A 22,232-nucleotide genomic window follows, 5' to 3' on the forward strand; every position below is an offset into this window, starting at 1 on the left:
ATGGGGAGATGTAACATCGGGGATGGGGAGACAGTGTTGTAACATCGGGGATGGGAGACAGTGTTGTAGCATCGGGGATGGGGAGACAGTGTTGTAACATGGGGGATGGGGAGACAGGGCTCAGTGATGATGAACAGTGTGTGCATGGCAGGCACCACAGGGACGGGGAGACAGTGTTGTCAGCATCAGGAACTGGGAGACAGTGCTGTACAAGGATGGTTGATGTGTTTGTTATCATTCTGATGGAGGAGACGGTTGAGGGAAGCAGTGTTGGTAGACAGTACGGGAGGGGAGCATGTGTTTGTCATAGTATGTGTAGAAGTGTTGTCCATTGCGTGTTGAGAGTGTCTCAATCAGGGTGATGGGGTGCCATTGTTAAATAGGAGGCTCAGTCAGTGTTGTAGTGGTGGGATACCAGTGTTATGTAACATCGGGGATGTGGGATGTCAGTGTGTTGTTGCTCATTCAGTGTGTGTAAAGGGTGGTGCTCATCACTGTGTTGAGTAGCATCGGGTTTTGGGATGCTCAGTGTGTACATCGGTGTGGGAGACAGTTCAGTCATGTGGGTGGGGATTACTGTGTTGTGTTATCAGGGATGGTGAGGTGTGGTAGCTCATTGCCTGTGTGGGTTAGTCAGTGTTTGTGTGTTAGCATTCCTGTGGTGAGCCCAGTTGTATGGGGGCATTTTCGTGGAGGTACAGTGTTGTTTGGGTGCATGTGTGTGACATGTCTCGCATCAGTGTGTGTGTGTGTGTGTCAGATCCTGGTGACTGGGCTCAGTCAGTGTGTTGTAAGTCGGGGTATGGGGAGACGTTAGTCAGTGGTGTGTGGGGGCTCAGTCTGTAGTTGTTAACAGTGGGGTGGGTGTCAGTCTGTTTGTTTACATCGGGGATTTGTGGTCACACTGTGTTGAACATGTGTCATGGGGCGTGTTGTAATCATCAGTGTGATGGGGAGAGACAGTGTTTTGCAATGGGGATGGAGCCTGACAGTGTTTCATCATTGGATGGAGACATGTGTTTCCAACCATCTTGGATGGGGGTGTAACTCAAGGTTGAGAGAGACAACGTTAGCATCGGGATGGGTAGTGTTGTAGCTACAGGTATGGGGACAGTTTGAGCATCAGGGATGGGATACATGTTGTAACATCGGGATGGGAGACAGTGTTGTAGCATCAGGGATGGGGAGACAGTGTTGTAGCATCGGGATGGGGAGACAGTGTTGTAACATCGGGGATGGGAGACAGTGTTGTAACATGGGGGATGGGGAGACAGTGTTGTAGCATCAGGGATGGGGAGACAGTGTTGTAGCATCGGGGATGGGGAGACAGTGTTGTAACATCGGGGATGGGGAGACAGTGTTGTAACATCGGGGATGGGAGACAGTGTTGTAACATGGGGGATGGGGAGACAGTGTTGTAACATCAGGGATGGGGAGACAGTGTTGTAGCATGGGGGATGGGGAGACAGTGTTGTAACATTGGGGATGGGGAGACAGTGTTGTAACATCAGGGATGGGGAGATGTAACATCAGGGATGGGGAGACAGTGTTGTAGCATCGGGGGTGGGGAGACAGTGTTGTAGCATCAGGGATGGGGAGACAGTGTTGTAACATCGGGGATGGGGAGACAGTGTTGTAGCATCAGGGATGGGGAGACAGTGTTGTAGCATCAGGGATGGGGAGACAGTGTTGTAGCATCGGGGATGGGGAGACAGTGTTGTAACATCGGGGATGGGGAGACAGTGTTGTAGCATGGGGGATGGGGAGACAGTGTTGTGGCATCAGGGATGGGGAGACAGTGTTGTAACATCGGGGATGGGGAGACAGTGTTGTAGCATGGGGGATGGGGAGACAGTGTTGTGGCATCAGGGATGGGGAGACAGTGTTGTAACATCGGGGATGGGGAGACAGTGTTGTAACATGGGGGATGGGGAGACAGAGCGGCCTCAGTGTGATGAACTGTGTGCATGTTGCAGGCCACCACTCCCATGGAAGACGGGGGAAGCCTGGAAATTCGTCAGGCTCTCAGCAAAACACTGGAGACAGTCAAAGCCTCGTCAAGGTAATGTTCTTATTGTTTGTTATTTATTTTCTGACATTGGTAAGTGTTACTGACCTGTTGTTTGAGTGTGACATGCTGGTTGGTTGAAGAGGACAGTACTGTGTGAGGTGGGGCATGTGTGTTCCTGTCATAGTATGTGTATGTATGGTGTGGTGCTCATTGTCCTGTGTTGAGTTGTCTCCATTCAGTGTGTGTGTTGTGTGGTGCTCATTGTCCTGTGTTGAGCTGTCTCCAGTCAGTGTGTGTGTTGTGTGGTGCTCATTGTCCTGTGTTGAGCTGTCTCCAGTCAGTGTGTGTGTTTTGTTTGGTGCTCATTCACTGTGTTGAGCTGTCTCCAGTCAGTGTGTGTGTGTGTTGTGTGGTGCTCATTGTCCTGTGTTGAGCTGTCTCCAGTCAGTGTGTGTGTGTTGTGTGGTGCTCATTGTCCTGTGTTGAGCTGTCTCCAGTCAGTGTGTGTGTTGTGTGGTGCTCATTGTCCTGTGTTGAGCTGTCTCCAGTCAGTGTGTGTTGTGTGGTGCTCATTGTCCTGTGTTGAGCTGTCTCCAGTCAGTGTGTGTGTTTTGTGGTGCTCATTCACTGTGTTGAGCTGTCTGGGAGCTGATGATCAGTGGTGTCCTCTTTGCAAATGATGACCCTGGAATGTCCTTTCCTGCTGTTTCTCTCTCACTCTATGTAATTCACTTGTTCTCCCCGCAGTCTTTTTATTTTTGGTGTACCCCTTCAAGTGTTTAAAAAAACAAACAGAAGCTTTTGTTTGTGTTTATGTGTGTATGTCTAACTTGAGTTTTTGTTTGTGTCTGCTTTGCGGCCACATGGTGAGTGATATTTTTAATTCTTGGTTGTTTCTGCTCTTTTGGAGTTGGTATGTTTGACGTTTTGTACATTGTGACTTTACAGATGCCACATTCTGTTTAATACTGTGTGTAATGAATGGTACTGCAAAGGCCCATCTGGTGAACTTTTGTGGCAAAGTGGAATGACACTGATACTGAATTGCCTTGATGGAGCCATGCTGGTGGTTTAGGTGTTGACAGTGTGTGTGGTGTTGATGGCTGTGACATGGTCTGTGTGGTGTGTGGGTCATTGTGGGTGCACACTGTCAGGGGTTTGTGTTGTTTTACAGCCGCTCCAAGAAGTCCCGCAAGAAGAGAAACAGACGTGCCGCTGAGGGAAACTGTGAGTATGGGAGCAGTGCAGCGCAGTCTGTTGTCAATATGTCTTGAGCCACAATTGAAGATTGATCAATGAAATGATCTTAGAATTAATTTTTTTTGCAATTTTCTCATGTCTGTGTTTGACTCTTTCGCCACCAAGTTTCTGTGAAAAAACAAAACAAACACACAAAAAACCACTTCACAGCGCCAGATATTTCAGGCTTAATGCTGTCAGTCACACAGTTTGATTCATGACAAAACAGGTCTGTAGACATTTTCATTTCAAACTCTGTCAAGACGGAAGGTTAGTCAATTTCCTATTGCACAGGAAAGTTGGCTGCAGCGGTCAAGCTTTGATGCAGTGTGAAAAACGGTCTGTTTAACTTGGCCCATTGATGTTGACCCATCACCTGTGTGTGCATATGTAGATGTGTATGTGTGTGTGACAGATTCAGTATAGGTGTGAGAGCAAATAACTTATGATGAATACATCCTTATCCAGCATTTTGTTGAATTTCAGTTTCTTGACAGGATGTCCTCTCAAAACCAGTTTGGTCATATTGACCAGTAAGGAGTTTGGTTGTATTAATCAACAAGACTGTTAGTTTCGTCATACTAATCAGTAAGAAGTTTGGTGATATTAATCAGTAAGACTGTATGTTTTGTCATATTGATCAGTAAATAGTTTGGTGTATTAATTAATAAGACTCTCAGTTTTGTCATACTGATCAGTAAGTAGTTCAGTCATTATAATCAATAAGATCTAAATGCCTAGTGTTAAGCTGTGCTGTTGCTACTGCAGTAAGAGAAAAAGAAGAAGAAAAAAAGGCAGACAAGCGAAGAAAGGCGTGGTTGTGGTTGTGTGTGGGCAGCCAGTGGAGATCAGATCAACACGTCGGGCAACCTGTCTGAGTCAGCCACCACCCACCACGCCAGTCCCTGGCAGACACAGCATAAAGCACAAGGTGACGGGGCATGGATAGGATGATATTGTGTTGTGTGTGTTGTGTTGTTTGTGTGTGCATGTGTTCTAATTTGTGTGTGTGTGTGGATAATTGTGGGGCTGTTGGAATGTGATCAATGATGGCCAAAAATAACTTACATGAGTTTGAAATCATGTGAATGTTGACATTGTTAGCTTTAACTTCCATGCTTGCTAATTCTCTTGTGTTCATATTCTTCCCTCAGTTGATCATCATTTCACAGTGTTTACCTCTGTTTAGGCTTGGGTGTATGAGCAGTGAGGTACCAGATGTAGAATAAGACCTTGGCAGTAGACGTTCACTTGTAAGCAGGTGCAGCATTTTGTCTCCTGCACAAAACAGAGCCCCAGCTTCAGCATAGTGCATTCCCCTCAGCTGTCACACACACAGTGTCTCCTATTGTGTGACATTTTGTCACAGAATATTTCTCTGTGTCATATGGGTTGCTCTTCCCAGGGAGAGCATCTTGTTTCAGTGCAGTGCACAGACTGATGTGGTATCTGACTGATGGAGTGGTGTTCAGGGGTCTGTGTGTTCACAGACTGATGTGGTGTCTGACTGATGGAGTGGTGTTCAGGGGTCTGTGTGTTCACAGACTGATGTGGTGTGTGACTGATGGAGTGGTGTTCAGGGGTCTGTGTGTTCACAGACTGATGTGGTGTGTGACTGATGGAGTGGTGTTTAGAGGTCTGTGTGTTCACAGACTGATGTGGTGTGTGACTGACAGAGTGGTGTTCAGGGGTCTGTGTGTTCACAGACTGATGTGGTGTCTGACTGATGGAGTGGTGTTCAGGGGTCTGTGTGTTCACAGACTGATGTGGTGTGTGACTGAGTGGTGTTTAGGGGTCTGTGTGTTCACAGACTGATGTGGTGTGTGACTGAGTGGTGTTTAGGGGTCTGTGTGTTCACAGACTGATGTGGTGTGTGAATTACAGAGTGGTGTTCAGGGGTCTGTGTGTTCACAGACTGATGTGGTGTGTGACTGAGTGGTGTTCAGGGGTGTCACGGCTCGTGACGGTTGATATGCTTGTGTTCATGTGCAACTCTTTTCCATCCCTTCTCCCCCTTTCTCTCCCTCCCTCTCCTCTTTCTCTCCCTTCTCCCCCTCTTTCCATCCCTCTCCTTCACCCCCCTCTGTCCCCCTTCATGCTTTTACACGTGCATATCTGAGGATATGTGTATGTCATGTCCCTTCTCCTGAACGGTTTGTGAACTCTGAGTGAGTTCAGAAGTCTATATGGTGGGGAGAGAAAGATTTCTCTGGGCTTTTGATGCCAAGCTCTGTCAAGAGACGGATCACCGTTCCAGCGAGGGAGCTGTTGGGTGTCGTCCTACAGAAGTAGTGGGGTGTGTTCGTTGTCACCCCCTTCTTTCTGTGTGTGTGTGTGTCAGTGTTTCACCCTGGGCAGCGGTGTGCCCATTTACCTGGTGACAGGTGAGGGAGTCTGTGTTTGTCTGCGTAATATTAATGTAATGTTGTGAATTGGGATATTGGTTGACGTTAAAGTGAGGTTTAGGTTACTTGCAAGGTCGGGGTGATGTTGTGTTTTTTTAGTGGAAATTTTAAATTCAGCACTCTTTTATCTCTAAATATTCGGGGGAAATTAGTAAATTTGTTGTTTGGGTGTATCATTTTGCCATAATTATATTCAGCTCGGATTGTTTCAGGTCTGTAATGGTGACTGTCTAATTGCAGTATGTAAATTTTCCCAAACATTTTTGGTGTGGATGGAAATGTGATGTAATTGTAATGTAGCCCGGCTGGTGCTGTTTATATTATTCGGAACTAGCATGATGGAAAACGAAATATTATTGCCATTTGTATTAGTCATGATGTACGTTGGGGTTGTGTGTTGGTTTAACCCTTTTATTATTTGGAAAAGCGAAAACAGACGATCAAATACTTTTCAAGGCGATAGTTTTGTACGCCGAGGCTGATAGTTCATGTAAAGTAAAAATATCTACTTGCTTTGTTTAGCGTAATATATATTGCTTAAGGAGGAGATAAGTGGGGAGAGGGTGGGAATGTACTCTTTTGCAATTAGTAAAAAAAAAAGAACATAGTCAACAGAGCCAGCGAGGTGTTACAGGTTTTCCTGTTCCCTCCCTTCCGTGCCACTGCCTTCGACGGGTCTCCGGGACAAGCCTGGAATGGTCCTCGTCCCCCTTCTAACGTGTCACCCCGAAACTCCCTCACTCCTGTTCCCGTTCGTACTTTCCCACTGTCCCTCTTCCCCGACCAGCTTCAACCAGCAAACTACCAGCTTGGTCCGTCTTTGGCTGTCAGCATGTGAATGAACTCTGGCAGCGTGTTTTAGCAGAACTGGCGCTGCAGTTGACAGCAAGTTGTGTTGTGCTGTAGTTAGACAGAGGTTATTTACGTGTGTGTGTGAGTAATGCTTGGGTTTGTGGAATTCATTTATTTATGTATGTTTACATGACCATAGTAAAGCGAGCTGAACTTTTCTGTGTCTCCGTGTTTGTGTTGTCGGGAAGTTAGCTAGTCTGGGAAGGGGCGGGGGTTCATGGGCAACCCCTTACGGGTTGTGACAAGGGGTCTGTGTGTTCACAGACTGTGGTGTGTGACTGAGTGGTGTTCAGGAGTCTGTGTGTTCACAGACTGATGTGGTGTGTGACTTACAGAGTGGTGTTCAGGGGTCTGTGTGTTCACAGACTGATGTGGTGTGTGACTGACAGAGTGGTGTTCAGGGGTCTGTGTGTTCACAGACTGATGTGGTGTGTGACTTACAGAGTGGTGTTCAGGGGTCTGTGTGTTCACAGACTGTGGTGTGTGACTGACAGAGTGGTGTTCAGGGGTCTGTGTGTTCACACTGCAACACAGGCTGATGTGGTGTGTGACTGACAGAGTGGTGTTCAGGGGTCTGTGTTCACAGACTGATGTGGTGTGTGACTGACAGAGTGGTGTTCAGGGGTCTGTGTGTTCACACTGTGACACAGACTGATGTGGTGTGTGACTGACAGAGTGGTGTTCAGGGGTCTGTGTGTTCACACTGCAACACAGGCTGATGTGGTGTGTGACTGACAGTGGTGTTCAGGGGTCTATGTGTTCACACTGCAACACAGGCTGATGTGGTGTGTGACTGACAGTGGTGTTCAGGGGTCTATGTGTTCACACTGTGACACAGACAGATGTGGTGTGTGACTGACAGAGTGGTGTTCAGGGGTCTATGTGTTCACAGACTGATGTGGTGTGTGACTGACAGAGTGGTGTTCAGGGGTCTATGTGTTCACACTGTGACACAGACTGATGTGGTGTGTGACTGACAGAGTGGTGTTCAGGGATCTATGTGTTCACAGAGGGCCTGCACACGGGGGAGAGTCTGGGCACGGAGGCCTCACAGAGTGTACAGATCACCTGGGATGACCCCACAGGACGGTGAGGGATGTGTGTGTGTGTGTGTGTGTGACCTGGCTGTCCTCTGCCTCTCCCCGCTGCTCCATGGGGGGGGGGGGGGGGGGGGGGGGGGGTTGGCGAAGTATGTGCCTTCTTATGTCGTGGTTCCTTGTTGTGCTCCCATTTTCGTGTGTGTGTGTGAATGTTTTAAACATGTTTGTACTTTTTCCTATTTGATGTGTACAGAAGAGATTTTGAGACAGGGCACACACGTTTGTAAATTTATGTAGCTTCCGTAGTAAGGATTTTGGAAAAGAAACGGTGTTACTTTGATTGTGTTATGCACTGTGTTCCTTCACACAGTGCTCCCGTATGACTGTAATGTACAGTGGTCCTGTATGACTTATGTACTGTTATGTACAGTGGTTGTGTATATATGTTATGTACAGTGGTCCTGTATGACTTATGTACAGTATGACTTATGTACAGTGGTCCTGTATGACATGTACAGTATGACTGTTATGTACAGTGTTCCTGTATGACTTAGGTACAGTATGACTGGCATGTACAGTGGTCCTGTATGACCGTTATGTACAGTGGTCCTATATGACATGTACAGTATGACTGTTATGTACAGTGGTCCTGTATGACTTAGGTACAGTATGACTGGCATGTACAGTGGTCCTGTATGACCGTTATGTACAGTGGTCCTATATGACATGTACAGTATGACTGTTATGTACAGTGGTCCTGTATGACTTATTTACAGTATGACTGTTATGTACAGTGGTCCTGTATGACTTATGTACAGCATGACTGTTATGTACAGTGGTCCTGTATGACTTATGTACAGTATGACTTCTGTACAGTGGTCCTGTATAACTTATGTACAGTATGACTGTTATGTACAGTGCTCCTGTATGACTGTAAAACAGTGGTCCAGTATAACTGTAACACACAGTGGTCCTATATGACTGTTATGTACAGTGGTCCTATATGACAGTTATGTACAGTGGTCCTATATGACTGTTATGTACAGTGGTCCTGAATGACTGTTATGTACAGTGGTCCTGTATAACTGTAACACAACAGTGGTCCTGTATAACTGTAACACAAAAGTGGTCCTGTATAACTGTAACACAACAGTGGTCCTGTATGACTGTAACACAACAGTGGTCCTGTATAACTGTAACACAACAGTGGTCCTGTATAACTGTAACACAACAGTTGTCCTGTATAACTGTAACACAACAGTGGTCCTGTATGACTGTAACACAAGTCCTGTATAACTGTAACACAACAGTGGTCCTGTATAACTGTAACAACAGTGGTCCTGTATGACTGTAACACAAGTCCTGTATAACTGTAACAACAGTGGTCCTGTATGACTGTAACACAACAGTGGTCCTGTATAACTGTAACACAACAGTGGTCCTGTATAACTGTAACACAACAGTGGTCCTGTATAACTGTAACACAACAGTGGTCCTGTATAACTGTAACAACAGTGGTCCTGTATGACTGTAACACAACAGTGGTCCTGTATGACTGAAACAGTGGTTGTGTATAACTCATGTACAGTGTTCCAGTACAAACGTTAAGGACAACACAGTTGAAAAAGGACAGTCCGACCAATGATGTCCCTCTCAAAACATTCAAACAAACTAAACAAACCCTCCACTTTTTATGTACTTCGTGTGAGTATATTTAAAAAATCTATGCATGAATATACATAGTATGCCTCTCAATCTCTCTCTCTCTCTCTCTCTCTCTCTCTCTCTCTCTCCAAAAATATGAATAGATGTGTTTATCACCTCTGTGTGTGTGTATCAGGTGTATCACCTCTGTGTGTATCACCTCTGTGTGTGTGTGTGTGTGTGTGACCTCTGTGTGTGTGTGTGTGTGTGTGTGTGTATCACTTGTGTGTGTGTGTGTGTGTGTGACCTTGGTGTATGTGTGTATCACTTCTGTGTGTGTGTGTGTGTGTGTGTGTGTGTGACCTTGGTGTGTGTGTGTATCACTTCTGTGTTTGTGTGTGTGTGTGTCACCTTGGTGTGTGTGTGTATCACGTCTGTGTGTGTGTGTGCGTGTGTGTCAGACGTGAGAAGGAGCGTCTGGCTCACAAGCTGGAGATGGACTGTGGCCCCAGTCAGAACACAGAAGACTTCATGGCCAACATGGACATGCCGGACCTGGACCACCCTTCCCTCCTTGCCCAGGTACCCGCTTTTTTAGTGCACGGTACCTGTCTGTCAGGTGGTGATTTATAGTGCACGGTACCTGTCTGTCAGGTGGTGATTTATAGTGCACGGTACCTGTCTGTCAGGTGGTGATTTACAGTGCATGGTACCTGTCTGTCAGGTGGTGATTTATAGTGCACGGTACCTGTCTGTCAGGTGGTGATTTACAGTGCATGGTACCTGTCTGTCAGGTGGTGATTTACAGTGCATGGTACCTGTCTGTCAGGTGGTGATTTACAGTGTATGGTACCTGTCTGTCAGGTGGTGATTTACAGTGCATGGTACCTGTCTGTCAGGTGGTGATTTACAGTGCAAGGTACCTGTCTGTCAGGTGGTGATTTACAGTGCATGGTACCTGTCTGTCAGGTGGTGATTTACAGTGCATGGTACCTGTCTGTCAGGTGGTGATTTACAGTGCATGGTAGCTGTCTGTCAGGTGGTGATTTACAGTGCATGGTAGCTGTCTGTCAGGTGGTGATTTACAGTGCATGGTAGCTGTCTGTCAGGTGGTGATTTACAGTGCATGGTAGCTGTCTGTCAGGTGGTGATTTACAGTGCATGGTAGCTGTCTGTCAGGTGGTGATTTACAGTACATGGTAGCTGTCTGTCAGGTGGTGATTTACAGTACATGGTAGCTGTCTGTCAGGTGGTGATTTACAGTACATGGTAGCTGTCTGTCAGGTGGTGATTTACAGTGCATGGTAGCTGTCTGTCAGGTGGTGATTTACAGTGCATGGTACCTGTCTGTCAGGTGGTGATTTACAGTGCATGGTAGCTGTCTGTCAGGTGGTGATTTACAGTGCATGGTAGCTGTCTGTCAGGTGGTGATTTACATTGCAAGGTAGCTGTCTGTCAGGTGGTGATTTACAGTGCATGGTAGCTGTCTGTCAGGTGGTGATTTACATTGCAAGGTAGCTGTCTGTCAGGTGGTGATTTACAGTGCATGGTAGCTGTCTGTCAGGTGGTGATTTACATTGCAAGGTAGCTGTCTGTCAGGTGGTGATTTACAGTGCATGGTACCTGTCTGTCAGGTGGTGATTTACAGTGCAAGGTACCTGTCTGTCAGGTGGTGATTTACAGTGCATGGTACCTGTCTGTCAGGTGGTGATTTACAGTGCACGGTACCTGTCTGTCAGGTGGTGATTTATATTGCATTAGGGTGTTGGAGATAGGAGAGAGACTGACAAGCAAAAATTACTGTTTTGAAAAATTATTCATTTTATTTTTGAAAAGATGATTGTAGTAATGTACATAGACAGTGGTGTTTGGTGGTGTGGAGTGAAGTTGGTGGGTGTGTTTTCAGCCAGAAGAGAAATATAGTGATGTACATAGTGACAGTGGTGTTTGGTGGTGTGGAGTGAAGTTGGTGGGTGTGTTTTCAGCCAGAAGAGAAATATAGTGATGTACATAGTGACAGTGGTGTTTGGTGGTGTGGAGTGAAGTTGGTGGGTGTGTTTTCAGCCAGAAGAGAAATATAGTGATGTACATAGTGACAGTGGTGTGACATAGTGTGGAGTGAAGTTGGTGGGTGTGTTTTCAGCCAGAAGAGAAATATAGTGATGTACATAGTGACAGTGGTGTGACATAGTGTGGAGTGAAGTTGGTGGGTGTGTTTTCAGCCAGAAGAGAAATATAGTGATGTACATAGTGACAGTGGTGTGACATAGTGTGGAGTGAAGTTGGTGGGTTTGTTTTCAGCCAGAAGAGAAATATAGTGATGTACATAGTGACAGTGGTGTGACATAGTGTGGAGTGAAGTTGGTGGGTGTGTTTTCAGCCAGAAGAGAAATATAGTGATGTACATAGTGACAGTGGTGTGACATAGTGTGGAGTGAAGTTGGTGGGTGTGTTTTCAGCCAGAAGAGAAATATAGTGATGTACATAGTGACAGTGGTGTGACATAGTGTGGAGTGAAGTTGGTGGGTGGGTTTTCAGCCAGAAGAGAAATATAGTGATGTACATAGTGACAGTGGTGTGACATAGTGTGGAGTGAAGTTGGTGGGTGTGTTTTCAGCCTGAAGAGAAATATAGTGATGTACATAGTGACAGTGGTGTGACATAGTGTGGAGTGAAGTTGGTGGGTGGGTTTTCAGCCAGAAGAGAAATATAGTGATGTACATAGTGACAGTGGTGTGACATAGTGTGGAGTGAAGTTGGTGGGTGGGTTTTCAGCCAGAAGAGAAATATAGTGATGTACATAGTGACAGTGGTGTGACATAGTGTGGAGTGAAGTTGGTGGGTGGGTTTTCAGCCAGAAGAGAAATATAGTGATGTACATAGTGACAGTGGTGTGACATAGTGTGGAGTGAAGTTGGTGGGTGTGTTTTCAGCCAGAAGAGAAATATAGTGATGTACATAGTGACAGTGGTGTGACATAGTGTGGAGTGAAGTTGGTGGGTGTGTTTTCAGCCAGAAGAGAAATATAGTGATGTACATAGTGACAGTGGTGTGACATAGTGTGGAGTGAAGTTGGTGGGTGTGTTTTCAGCCAGAAGAGAAGTCCGTCAGGCAGCCAGCCATGGAGGTCAGGTCACCCACTCCTGAAGCTCCACCGCTAGGTGAGGATGTGTGTGCATGTTTATTCTGTATGTGTGTATGTGTTTTCTGTGTGTGTGTGTGTGTGTGAGTGTGATTTTTCTCTTGTGTGTACATGTATGTGTTTATGTCTCTTCTCTGGATGTTTGTGTATTTGTGGGTTTCTTGTATGTGTGCATGTGAATACGTCTGTGCGTTTTTGTGTGTATGTGTTTGTTTCTGTGTGTGTGTGTGTTCTCATTACTTGCGGGTTTGATTTGTGTATATGTTGTCTTTTTATGCATAAAGTAATAAATTCACAAGTTTTAAAGCATTATGTCTCCTCAACAGTTCCTTTCTTTGAAGGAGTAAGACTCATACAGGGGAATAAAGGGATTTTTTTTGGTGTTTGTTTTTTTTGTCACTTGCATAGAAGATAATATTGAAACTTCATCATCATCAGAAGTTCAGGTATACACAGAACAATTATCCACAATTGAACGTTTCAAGTCATCAGTATAACTGGAAGATGGAAATGTGTGGGGTGATTAGATATCAAAATTAAAAATTAAAAAAAATGTTTTGTCCTGTCCCGAGGCCTGATCAGCACATGGGATTTATGCAAAGATCAGGCCTCTGCTGCTGCTTCAAAAAGAAAGAAACAAACAAAAAAAACCAATAGATGCCGTGTAGCGTATATGGGTCTGTAGGCATGATGTGACATCTCTTTGATGTTGTGTAAGGTATATGGGTCTGTAGGCATGATGTGACATCTCTTTGATATTGTGTAGGGTATATGGGTCTGTAGGCATGATGTGACAGCTCTTTGATATTGTGTAGGGTATATGGGTCTGTAGGCATGATGTGACATCTCTTTGATATTGTGTAGGGTATATGGGTCTGTAGGCATGATGTGACATCTCTTTGATGTTGTGTAGGGTATATGGGTCTGTAGGCATGATGTGACATCTCTTTGATGTGTAAGATATATGGGTCTGTAGGCATGATGTGACATCTCTTTGATATTGTGTAGAGTATATGGGTCTGTAGGTATGATGTGACATCTCTTTGATATTGTGTAGGGTATATGGGTCTGTATGCATGATGTGACAGCTCTTTGATATTGTGTAGGGTATATGGGTCTGTAGGCATGATGTGACAGCTCATTGATATTGTGTAGGGTATATGGGTCTGTAGGCATGATGTGACAGCTCTTTGATATTGTGTAGGATATATGGGTCTGTAGGCATTATGTGACATCTCTTTGATATTGTGTAGGGTATATGGGTCTGTAGGCATGATGTGACATCTCTTTGATATTGTGTAGGGTATATGGGTCTGTAGGCATGATGTGACAGCTCTTTGATATTGTGTAAGGTATATGGGTCTGTAGGCATGATGTGACATCTCTTTGATATTGTGTAGGGTATATGGGTCTGTAGGCATGATGTGACATCTCTTTGATATTGTGTAGAGTATATGGGTCTGTAGGTATGATGTGACATCTCTTTGATATTGTGTAGGGTATATGGGTCTGTAGGCATGATGTGACATCTCTTTGATATTGTGTAGGATATATGGGTCTGTAGGCATGATGTGACATCTCTTTGATATTGTGTAGAGTATATGGGTCTGTAGGCATGATGTGACAGCTCTTTGATATTGTGTAGGATATATGGGTCTGTAGGCATGATGTGACAGCTCTTTGATATTGTGTAGGATATATGGGTCTGTAGGCATGATGTGACATCTCTTTGATATTGTGTAGGGTATATGGGTCTGTAGGCATGATGTGACATCTCTTTGATATTGTGTAGGGTATATGGGTCTGTAGGCATGATGTGACAGCTCTTTGATGTTGTGTAGGGTATATGGGTCTGTAGGCATGATGTGACATCTCTTTGATGTTGTGTAGGGTATATGGGTCTGTAGGCATTATGTGACATCTCTTTGATATTGTGTAGGGTATATGGGTCTGTAGGCATGATGTGACAGCTCTTTGATATTGTGTAGGATATATGGGTCTGTAGGCATGATGTGACAGCTCATTGATATTGTGTAGGGTATATGGGTCTGTAGGCATGATGTGACATCTCTTTGATATTGTGTAGGATATATGGGTCTGTAGGCATGATGTGACATCTCTTTGATATTGTGTAGGGTATATGGGTCTGTAGGCATGATGTGACATCTCTTTGATGTTGTGTAGGATATATGGGTCTGTAGGCATGATGTGACAGCTCATTGATATTGTGTAGGATATATGGGTCTGTAGGCATGATGTGACATCTCTTTGATATTGTGTAGGATATATGGGTCTGTAGGCATGATGTGACAGCTCATTGATATTGTGTAGGGTATATGGGTCTGTAGGCATGATGTGACAGCTCTTTGATATTGTGTAGGGTATATGGGTCTGTAGGCATGATGTGACAGCTCATTGATATTGTGTAAGGTATATGGGTCTGTAGGCATGATGTGACATCTCTTTGTTGTGTAAGGTATATGGGTCTGTAGGCATGATGTGACATCTCTTTGATATTGTGTAGGGTATATGGGTCTGTAGGCATGATGTGAAAGTGAATGTTGTCCCCAGCCTTCCCCACAGCCAGACTGTTGAGCAGGGTGACCAGCCCCCAGCCCATAGAACTGCTGAGTGAAGAGAGCTCTGAGAGTCAGGCACAGGCCTCCCCCCGCAAACCCATAATCCTCACCTCCGGCATGGCCACACCTGTAAGTACACACCTGCCTGTCCATCTGTCTGCCCCACACCTGTAAATACACACCTGCCTGTCCATCTGTCTGCCCCACACCTGTAAATACACACCTGCCTGTCCATCTGTCTGCCCCACACCTGTAAATACACACCTGCCTGTCCATCTGTCTGCCCCACGCCTGTAAGTACACACCTGCCTGTCCATCTGTCTGCCCCACACCTGTAAATACACACCTGCCTGTCCATCTGTCTGCCCCACACCTGTAAATACACACCTGCCTGTCCATCTGTCTGTCTGCCCAACACCTGTAAGTACATACCTACCTGTCCATCTGTCTGTCTGCCCCACACCTGTAAGTATATACCTACCTGTCCATCTGTCTGTCTGCCCCACACCTGTAAGTATATACCTACCTGTCCATCTGTCTGTCTGCCCACACCTGTAAGTATATACCTACCTGTCCATCTGTCTGTCTGCCCCACACCTGTAAGTATATACCTACCTGTCCATCTGTCTGTCTGCCCCACACCTGTAAGTATATACCTACCTGTCCATCTGTCTGTCTGCCCCACACCTGTAAGTACACACCTGCATATCCATCTGTCTGTCTGCCCCACACCTGTAAGTACATACCTACCTGTCCACCTGTCTGTCTGCCCCACGCCTGTAAGTATATACCTACCTGTCCATCTGTCTGTCTGCCCCACACCTGTAAGTACATACCTACCTGTCCATCTGTCTATCTGCCCCACACCTGTAAGTTTTTACCTACCTGTCCATCTGTCTGTCTGCCCCACACCTGTAAGTATATACCTACCTGTCCATCTGTCTGTCTGCCCCACACCTGTAAGTATATACCTACCTGTCCATCTGTCTGTCTGCCCCACACCTGTAAGTATATACCTACCTGTCCATCTGTCTGTCTGCCCAACACCTGTAAGTATATACCTACCTGTCCACCTGTCTGTCTGCCCACACCTGTAAGTATATACCTACCTGTCCACCTGTCTGTCTGCCCCACACCTGTAAGTATATACCTACCTGTCCACCTGTCTGTCTGCCCACACCTGTAAGTACACACCTGCATATCCATCTGTCTGTCTGCCCCACACCTGTAAGTACACACCTGCATGTCCATCTGTCTGTCTGCCCACACCTGTAAGTACACACCTGCATATCCATCTGTCTGTCTGCCCCACACCTGTAAGTATATACCTACCTGTCCATCTGTCTGTCTGCCCACACCTGTAAGTACACACCTGCATATCCATCTGTCTGTCTGCCCCACACCTGTAAGTATATACCTGTCTGTCCATCTGTCTGTCTGCACCACTCTGTGTGAATGGCACATGTTCATCGTGTTGTTTATGATTGACTGTGGTCACCGGTTCTCTTAAACACAGTGTGTGTGGACAGATGTGTAATCCAGGACAGGTCTTCATTTGCACATGACACACTCCGGCAAAAGATGAAGTCTGCTTCCTCTGCTCAATCATCATGCCAACGAGAAACTCCAAGAATAATTCTGATAATGATAATAAAGTTATGCAGCGCTAAATCTCGTGCGGAAAGAAATCAAAGCTCATTCACACACATTTTTTGCATGTATGCATAATTCTGCAACAAGGAACTCTAAAGAAAACTGATGGATACATGTAGGTCTATAGAAGGCTAGAGAAACTGCACATAAAAAAGGAAGGTATGTGTGGAACAGAAGAGAAGACACAATGTGAAACTTGCATTGAACATGACTGAAAGTGCCACACGCCACACATGTAAAAGTAGTACTTTGTCCCAGGGGGAAATCAGTCCCAACTTCACACGGAGAAATTTAAGATGAGAAAAAACAATGCTGAAGTTTATTTCATGTGAATTGATGACTTAAAACTGATGTGCACATTGCATTGGCAGGAGCGAATAGAGTTTTCGGCGGTGATAGAGCGACTTGGTGGAACAGTGCTGGAGAAATCGCAGTTTGATCCCCAGTGTACCCATGTGGTTGTGGGTGAGTCTTGTGTGAAGACTGCAGCATTTTCCCCTCTCTCTTCTCCTGTCTTGTCTCTTGCTCAGCCAGTGAAAATTATACTGATATGTCTGTCATGACACTCACCAACTACACCTGCTTCCATTATTCATTGTTCTTGTCTTTTGCCAGTTCTCAGTCAATGAAGTGTTTCTGTGTCTTTTTTTGTGTGTGTGTGTGTGATATCACAATTTGCAAATAGATCAATGTGAAATAAGAACGAGAACAGGTCTTGTCCTGCTGGCCCAAACTGACATGCACTTGATTGATTGTAATTAAGCAGTGAAAAAACATCATAATTATTGATTTGTTTCTGTCTGCATGCATCATTATTTTATGAGGATGTCATTGTTGTCAGGCTGCCATTCCTGTGTGACTGATGGAACAGTGGATGTGATAGTGTTGATGTTCTGTGTGACTGATGGAACAGTGGATGTGATAGTGTTGATGGTCTGTGTGACTGACGGAACAGTGGATGTGATAGTGTTGATGGTCTGTGTGACTGATGGAACAGTGGATGTGATAGTGTTGATGTTCTGTGTGACTGATGGAACAGTGGATGTGATAGTGTTGATGGTCTGTGTGACTGATGGAACAGTGGATGTGATAGTGTTGATGGCCTGTGTGACTGACGGAACAGTGGATGTGATAGTGTTGATGGTCTGTGTGACTGATGGAACAGTGGATGTGATAGTGTTGATGGTCTGTGTGACTGACGGAACAGTGGATGTGATAGTGTTGATGTCCTGTGTGACTGATGGAACAGTGGATGTGATAGTGTTGATGTTCTGTGTGACTGATGGAACAGTGGATGTGATAGTGTTGATGGTGTGTGTGACTGATGGAACAGTGTTTGTGATAGTGTTGATGTTCTGTGTGACTGATGGAACAGTGGATGTGATAGTGTTGATGGTGTGTGTGACTGATGGAACAGTGTTTGTGATAGTGTTGATGTTCTGTGTGACTGATGGAACAGTGGATGTGATAGTGTTGATGTTCTGTGTGACTGATGGAACAGTGGATGTGACAGTGTTGATGGTGTGTGTGACTGATGGAACAGTGGATGTGATAGTGTTGATGGCCTGTGTGACTGATGGAACAGTGGATGTGATAGTGTTGATGTTCTGTGTGACTGATGGAACAGTGGATGTGATAGTGTTGATGTTCTGTGTGACTGACGGAACTGTGGATGTGATAGTGTTGATGTTCTGTGTGACTGATGGAACAGTGGATGTGATAGTGTTGATGTTCTGTGTGACTGATGGAACAGTGGATGTGATAGTGTTGATGGTCTGTGTGACTGACGGAACAGTGGATGTGATAGTGTTGATGGTCTGTGTGACTGATGGAACAGTGGATGTGATAGTGTTGATGGTCTGTGTGACTGATGGAACAGTGGATGTGATAGTGTTGATGGTCTGTGTGACTGATGGAACAGTGGATGTGATAGTGTTGATGGTCTGTGTGACTGACGGAACAGTGGATGTGATAGTGTTGATGGTCTGTGTGACTGACGGAACAGTGGAAGTGATAGTGTTGATGGTCTGTGTGACTGATGGAATAGTGGATGTGATAGTGTTGATGGTCTGTGTGACTGATGGAACAGTGGATGTGATAGTGTTGATGTTCTGTGTGACTGATGGAACAGTGGATGTGATAGTGTTGATGTTCTGTGTGACGTATTGACAGCAAAGCCATCCAGGAATGAGAAGTTTCTGGCAGCAGTGGCCACAGGGCGTTGGGTGTTGCACAAGTCTTACCTCATCGCCTGTCGACAAGAGGGTCGTTTTGTCAGGGTGAGGGTCTGTGTGTGTGTGTGTGTGTGTGTGTGTGTGTTACACAAGTCTTACCTCATCACTTCTCAACAGGAGGGTCGCTTTGTCAGGGTGAGGGTCTGTGTGTGTGTGTGTTGCACAGGTCTTACCTCATCGCCTGTCACCAGAGTGGTGAGGGTGTGTGTGGATGTGTTTTCATTCTTCAGCATGAAGGTTTTGCACTGAGAGAGATTTTGAACAAAAAATAGTAAACACTGTCTCTGCATGAGTGTGTGTGCATGAATAGAATAAATTTTATTGTCATGAAACCATAGCTTACTGAACCCTGCGCCCGAGCATTGGCTGGGCATCAAAATTTGTTTCATTGAAACAATTTCCACTTTGCTACATCTGCATAAACCGTAAGCAAAGGGAACTAACTGACAGTATATACGGCGATGTCCACATTTGTCAATTTGGAGGAAAATGTGGTGGATATCAGAATACAGTGAACGTTTTTCTGCATCAGTATGACAGGGAAGCCTGCTGAGGCTGTGAACTCCATTGGGATGAATCAGTGAAGACTGAAAAGACTTGAGGCACAAATACTGTCACATCATCAGTTTTAAGTGACAGGTTTTTGTCATTTGCTAGTCTGCACAAAGATTGTGTGTCAAATTAGGATGTACCTGTGGACATTCAGGGCTCCCACTTTTCAGCAAATTGGCAGATTTCAGCAAAAAGTGAAAATGATATTCAGTAGGGGATTTTTTTTTTTAATTCAGTAAAAAAAACAAAATTTCAGCAAGTGGCATTTGCAAGAGCAACTGCACTGAAAAAGTCTTATTTGCTTAGAGTGATAACTTTGAATATTGTTACTGTGAGATACCACTGTAGCTGTGAAGTTGAAAACTGAGAAGTGTTGATGTATCAGTGCCCTTCATCTCTGTAGATGCAAGATTGGAGGTGCTCAGTGTGAGTTGTAGATTTATGATAATGGTAGGAAAGTACTATAAGTGTGCTCTGATTTGCGTCAGATTGTATCATTTTGAATGTGAATGTCTTTTTTTTTTTTTTTTTTTTTTCGGGGGAACATGCCCCCAGACCTCCGTACAATTTCAGGGATTTTTTATTTTTCTCAGTGAGAGCCCATGACATTGCATATGGTCAGTTTGCATTACAGCTTGAAACAATACCCAGCTTTTTGAGTCAGGGGACTGGAATGGTTATTGAATTCACAGACACATTATTCACTGGCTGTCCAACCAATAATGAGCTGGTTCAACACAATTCAGCTGGCTTACAATATCCAGGTGTATACATGGTATCTTTGCTCCAGTATACCTGCTTACCTGAATACTTGAGAAATTTCTGAGAAAAGTGTTTTAATATCTCCTTGAATTTTGTTTGGAGTGCTGTGTCTGAACGCTGATAAGTATAAAATAGCGTTTGGTGTGTGTGCATGTGTGTGACTGTAAGAGTGGTCACCTCACCAGCAGTCTCCTGTTGGGTACCTGTGATGACGCAGGTGTCACAGGAAGAGGACGACAGGTGGGGTTGTGCACCTGGTGTGCATGAACGTGATAACTGAGGTACAATGTTTGACAAAAAGAGGACCACAGATGAGATAACGATCTGAGTCACCTAATGTATTCAGGTGATAATAGAGTTATGACAGGTGACAAAAAGAGGACCACCAGTACCATATTAATCCTCTCTAGAGTCACCTGATGTTCACAGATGATAACAGAGGTACAGCATAATGTTCACTTTCTGAGTGACCCGATGTTGACTGGTGATGATAAAACACAGGTGACAGTGAAGGTGTGGTGTGTGTGGGCAGGAGGAGGACCACGAGTGGGGCAACCCGGCCATGAGTCACCTGATGCAGACACTGGACAGCCAGAGCTACAGCCTGGGCACCTCCGCCCACAAGTGGCGCCACAAGCTGCAGGCCTTGAAGAAGGTCAGTCACCACCCGCCTGCGCTAGGTGCTGCTGCCTTCACCGTCACCCTCCACTCTCCTCTACACCCCCCTCTCATCATTCTCCCTCCTGTCTTTTTACCTCCCTTACACCCTCCACTCTCCTCTACACCCCCTCTCATCATTCTCCCTCCTGTCTTTTTACCTCCCTTACACCCTCCACTCTCCTCTACACCCCCCTCTCATCATTCTCCCTCCTGTCTTTTTACCTCCCTTACACCCTCCACTCTCCTCTACACCCCCCTCTCATCATTCTCCCTCCTGTCTTTTTACCTCCCTTACACCCTCCACTCTCCTCTACACCCCCCTCTCCCAACATTCTCCCTCCTGTCTTTTTCAAGCCACCATCAAATATATGTTGGCTGTTAAAAGAGGCAATAGAATTAAATCTGATTGTGATCGTGCTCCAACCCCACCCCACCACACACACCCCCTCTCCCAAATTTCTCCCTCTTGTTTTTTGAGCCACCATAAAGCTGATTGTGTTCAGAGTTGTAACTGTTTACTGGGTGTTTGCAACTAGTATATGTTAGAGTGACACTATGAAATCAGATGGTGTAGTGCTAGTTTTTTTGTTTGTTTGTTCCCTTGCATTGAAGGTTATATTTTCTCTCAGTGTCATCACCATAAAATTTTCATGTTACAAATTACATATTACAATGAAAATATAACTTATGACACAGTTGGTAATTTCAGTACAGGCATGGAAATAGTTTGCAAGGGTATTTTCAAAAGAGAAGGAAATAGCAAAACAAAATGAAACAAACAAAAAGGGATAAAAAAAAAAAAAAAAGGGGGGACCACCAAACATCAAAACAAACATCAACAAAAAAGGATTGTCACTTGAAATATGACACCTCGGTTCCTAACTGGTTTTACACATTTGTATAGTGCTGTTGTTTGTGGCTTGTAAGTCACGTTCAGAAAGAGACTTCAGAATCAGATCGTCTGTCTTTAAGTCCTATTGTTTGCAGCTAGTCTTTATACATTCAGAAAGTTGAAGTTCTGTTGTTTGCAAAATGTATGTTCAGAGTGAATTTCAGGGTGGTTCTTGATGTGTTTTTATGTATTTATGTCAAGGACAGTTTTGAATCAGAGGATGTGTCTGTCTTCCAGCCAATCGGGGTGTACTAGTTCTTTGTGAGTAACAATCAGTGCTGTCCCCTGGCAGACTTTTTGAGTTGTGATTTGAGAAGTTATTGTATACCTCCATTTGCTGTGCGGTGGACAGCTGTATCCATGGTGATGACCCCTGATGGTGTGCAGACAAAGGGCGGGGACCAGGGGGCCTACCAGGGCTGGCAAGTCATCCTGCTGACAGAACCCAAACGGGAGGATAACTTCCGTCGTCTGTTGTCTGCAGGGGGAGCCACTGTTCTCAACCTCAGGTACTGGCTGCTTATGACATCTGGTATCCTGTGTGGGTATTTCAGTGTCGGTTTTAGT

The 22,232-nt window shown here is 45.1% G+C and overlaps 1 protein-coding gene across 1 annotated transcript in view; it reads left to right on the plus strand.

The window, feature by feature from the left end:
• Positions 1-22,232, plus strand: part of LOC143290281 (DNA topoisomerase 2-binding protein 1-A-like) — an 84,697-nt gene that overhangs the window by 56,671 nt on the left and 5,794 nt on the right. Inside the window, exons 29-39 of the mRNA XM_076599626.1 lie at positions 1,977-2,062; positions 3,186-3,238; positions 4,089-4,181; positions 7,518-7,596; positions 9,653-9,773; positions 12,283-12,352; positions 14,905-15,041; positions 16,937-17,030; positions 18,738-18,844; positions 20,646-20,768; positions 22,053-22,174. Of these exons, the coding sequence (XP_076455741.1) occupies positions 1,977-2,062; positions 3,186-3,238; positions 4,089-4,181; positions 7,518-7,596; positions 9,653-9,773; positions 12,283-12,352; positions 14,905-15,041; positions 16,937-17,030; positions 18,738-18,844; positions 20,646-20,768; positions 22,053-22,174 (1,085 nt within the window). The remainder of the gene's footprint in view (positions 1-1,976; positions 2,063-3,185; positions 3,239-4,088; positions 4,182-7,517; positions 7,597-9,652; positions 9,774-12,282; positions 12,353-14,904; positions 15,042-16,936; positions 17,031-18,737; positions 18,845-20,645; positions 20,769-22,052; positions 22,175-22,232) is intronic.

The sequence above is a fragment of the Babylonia areolata genome, chromosome 15 (assembly GCF_041734735.1).
Source record: "Babylonia areolata isolate BAREFJ2019XMU chromosome 15, ASM4173473v1, whole genome shotgun sequence".
In the NCBI taxonomy this organism is placed as follows: domain Eukaryota; kingdom Metazoa; phylum Mollusca; class Gastropoda; order Neogastropoda; family Buccinidae; genus Babylonia; species Babylonia areolata.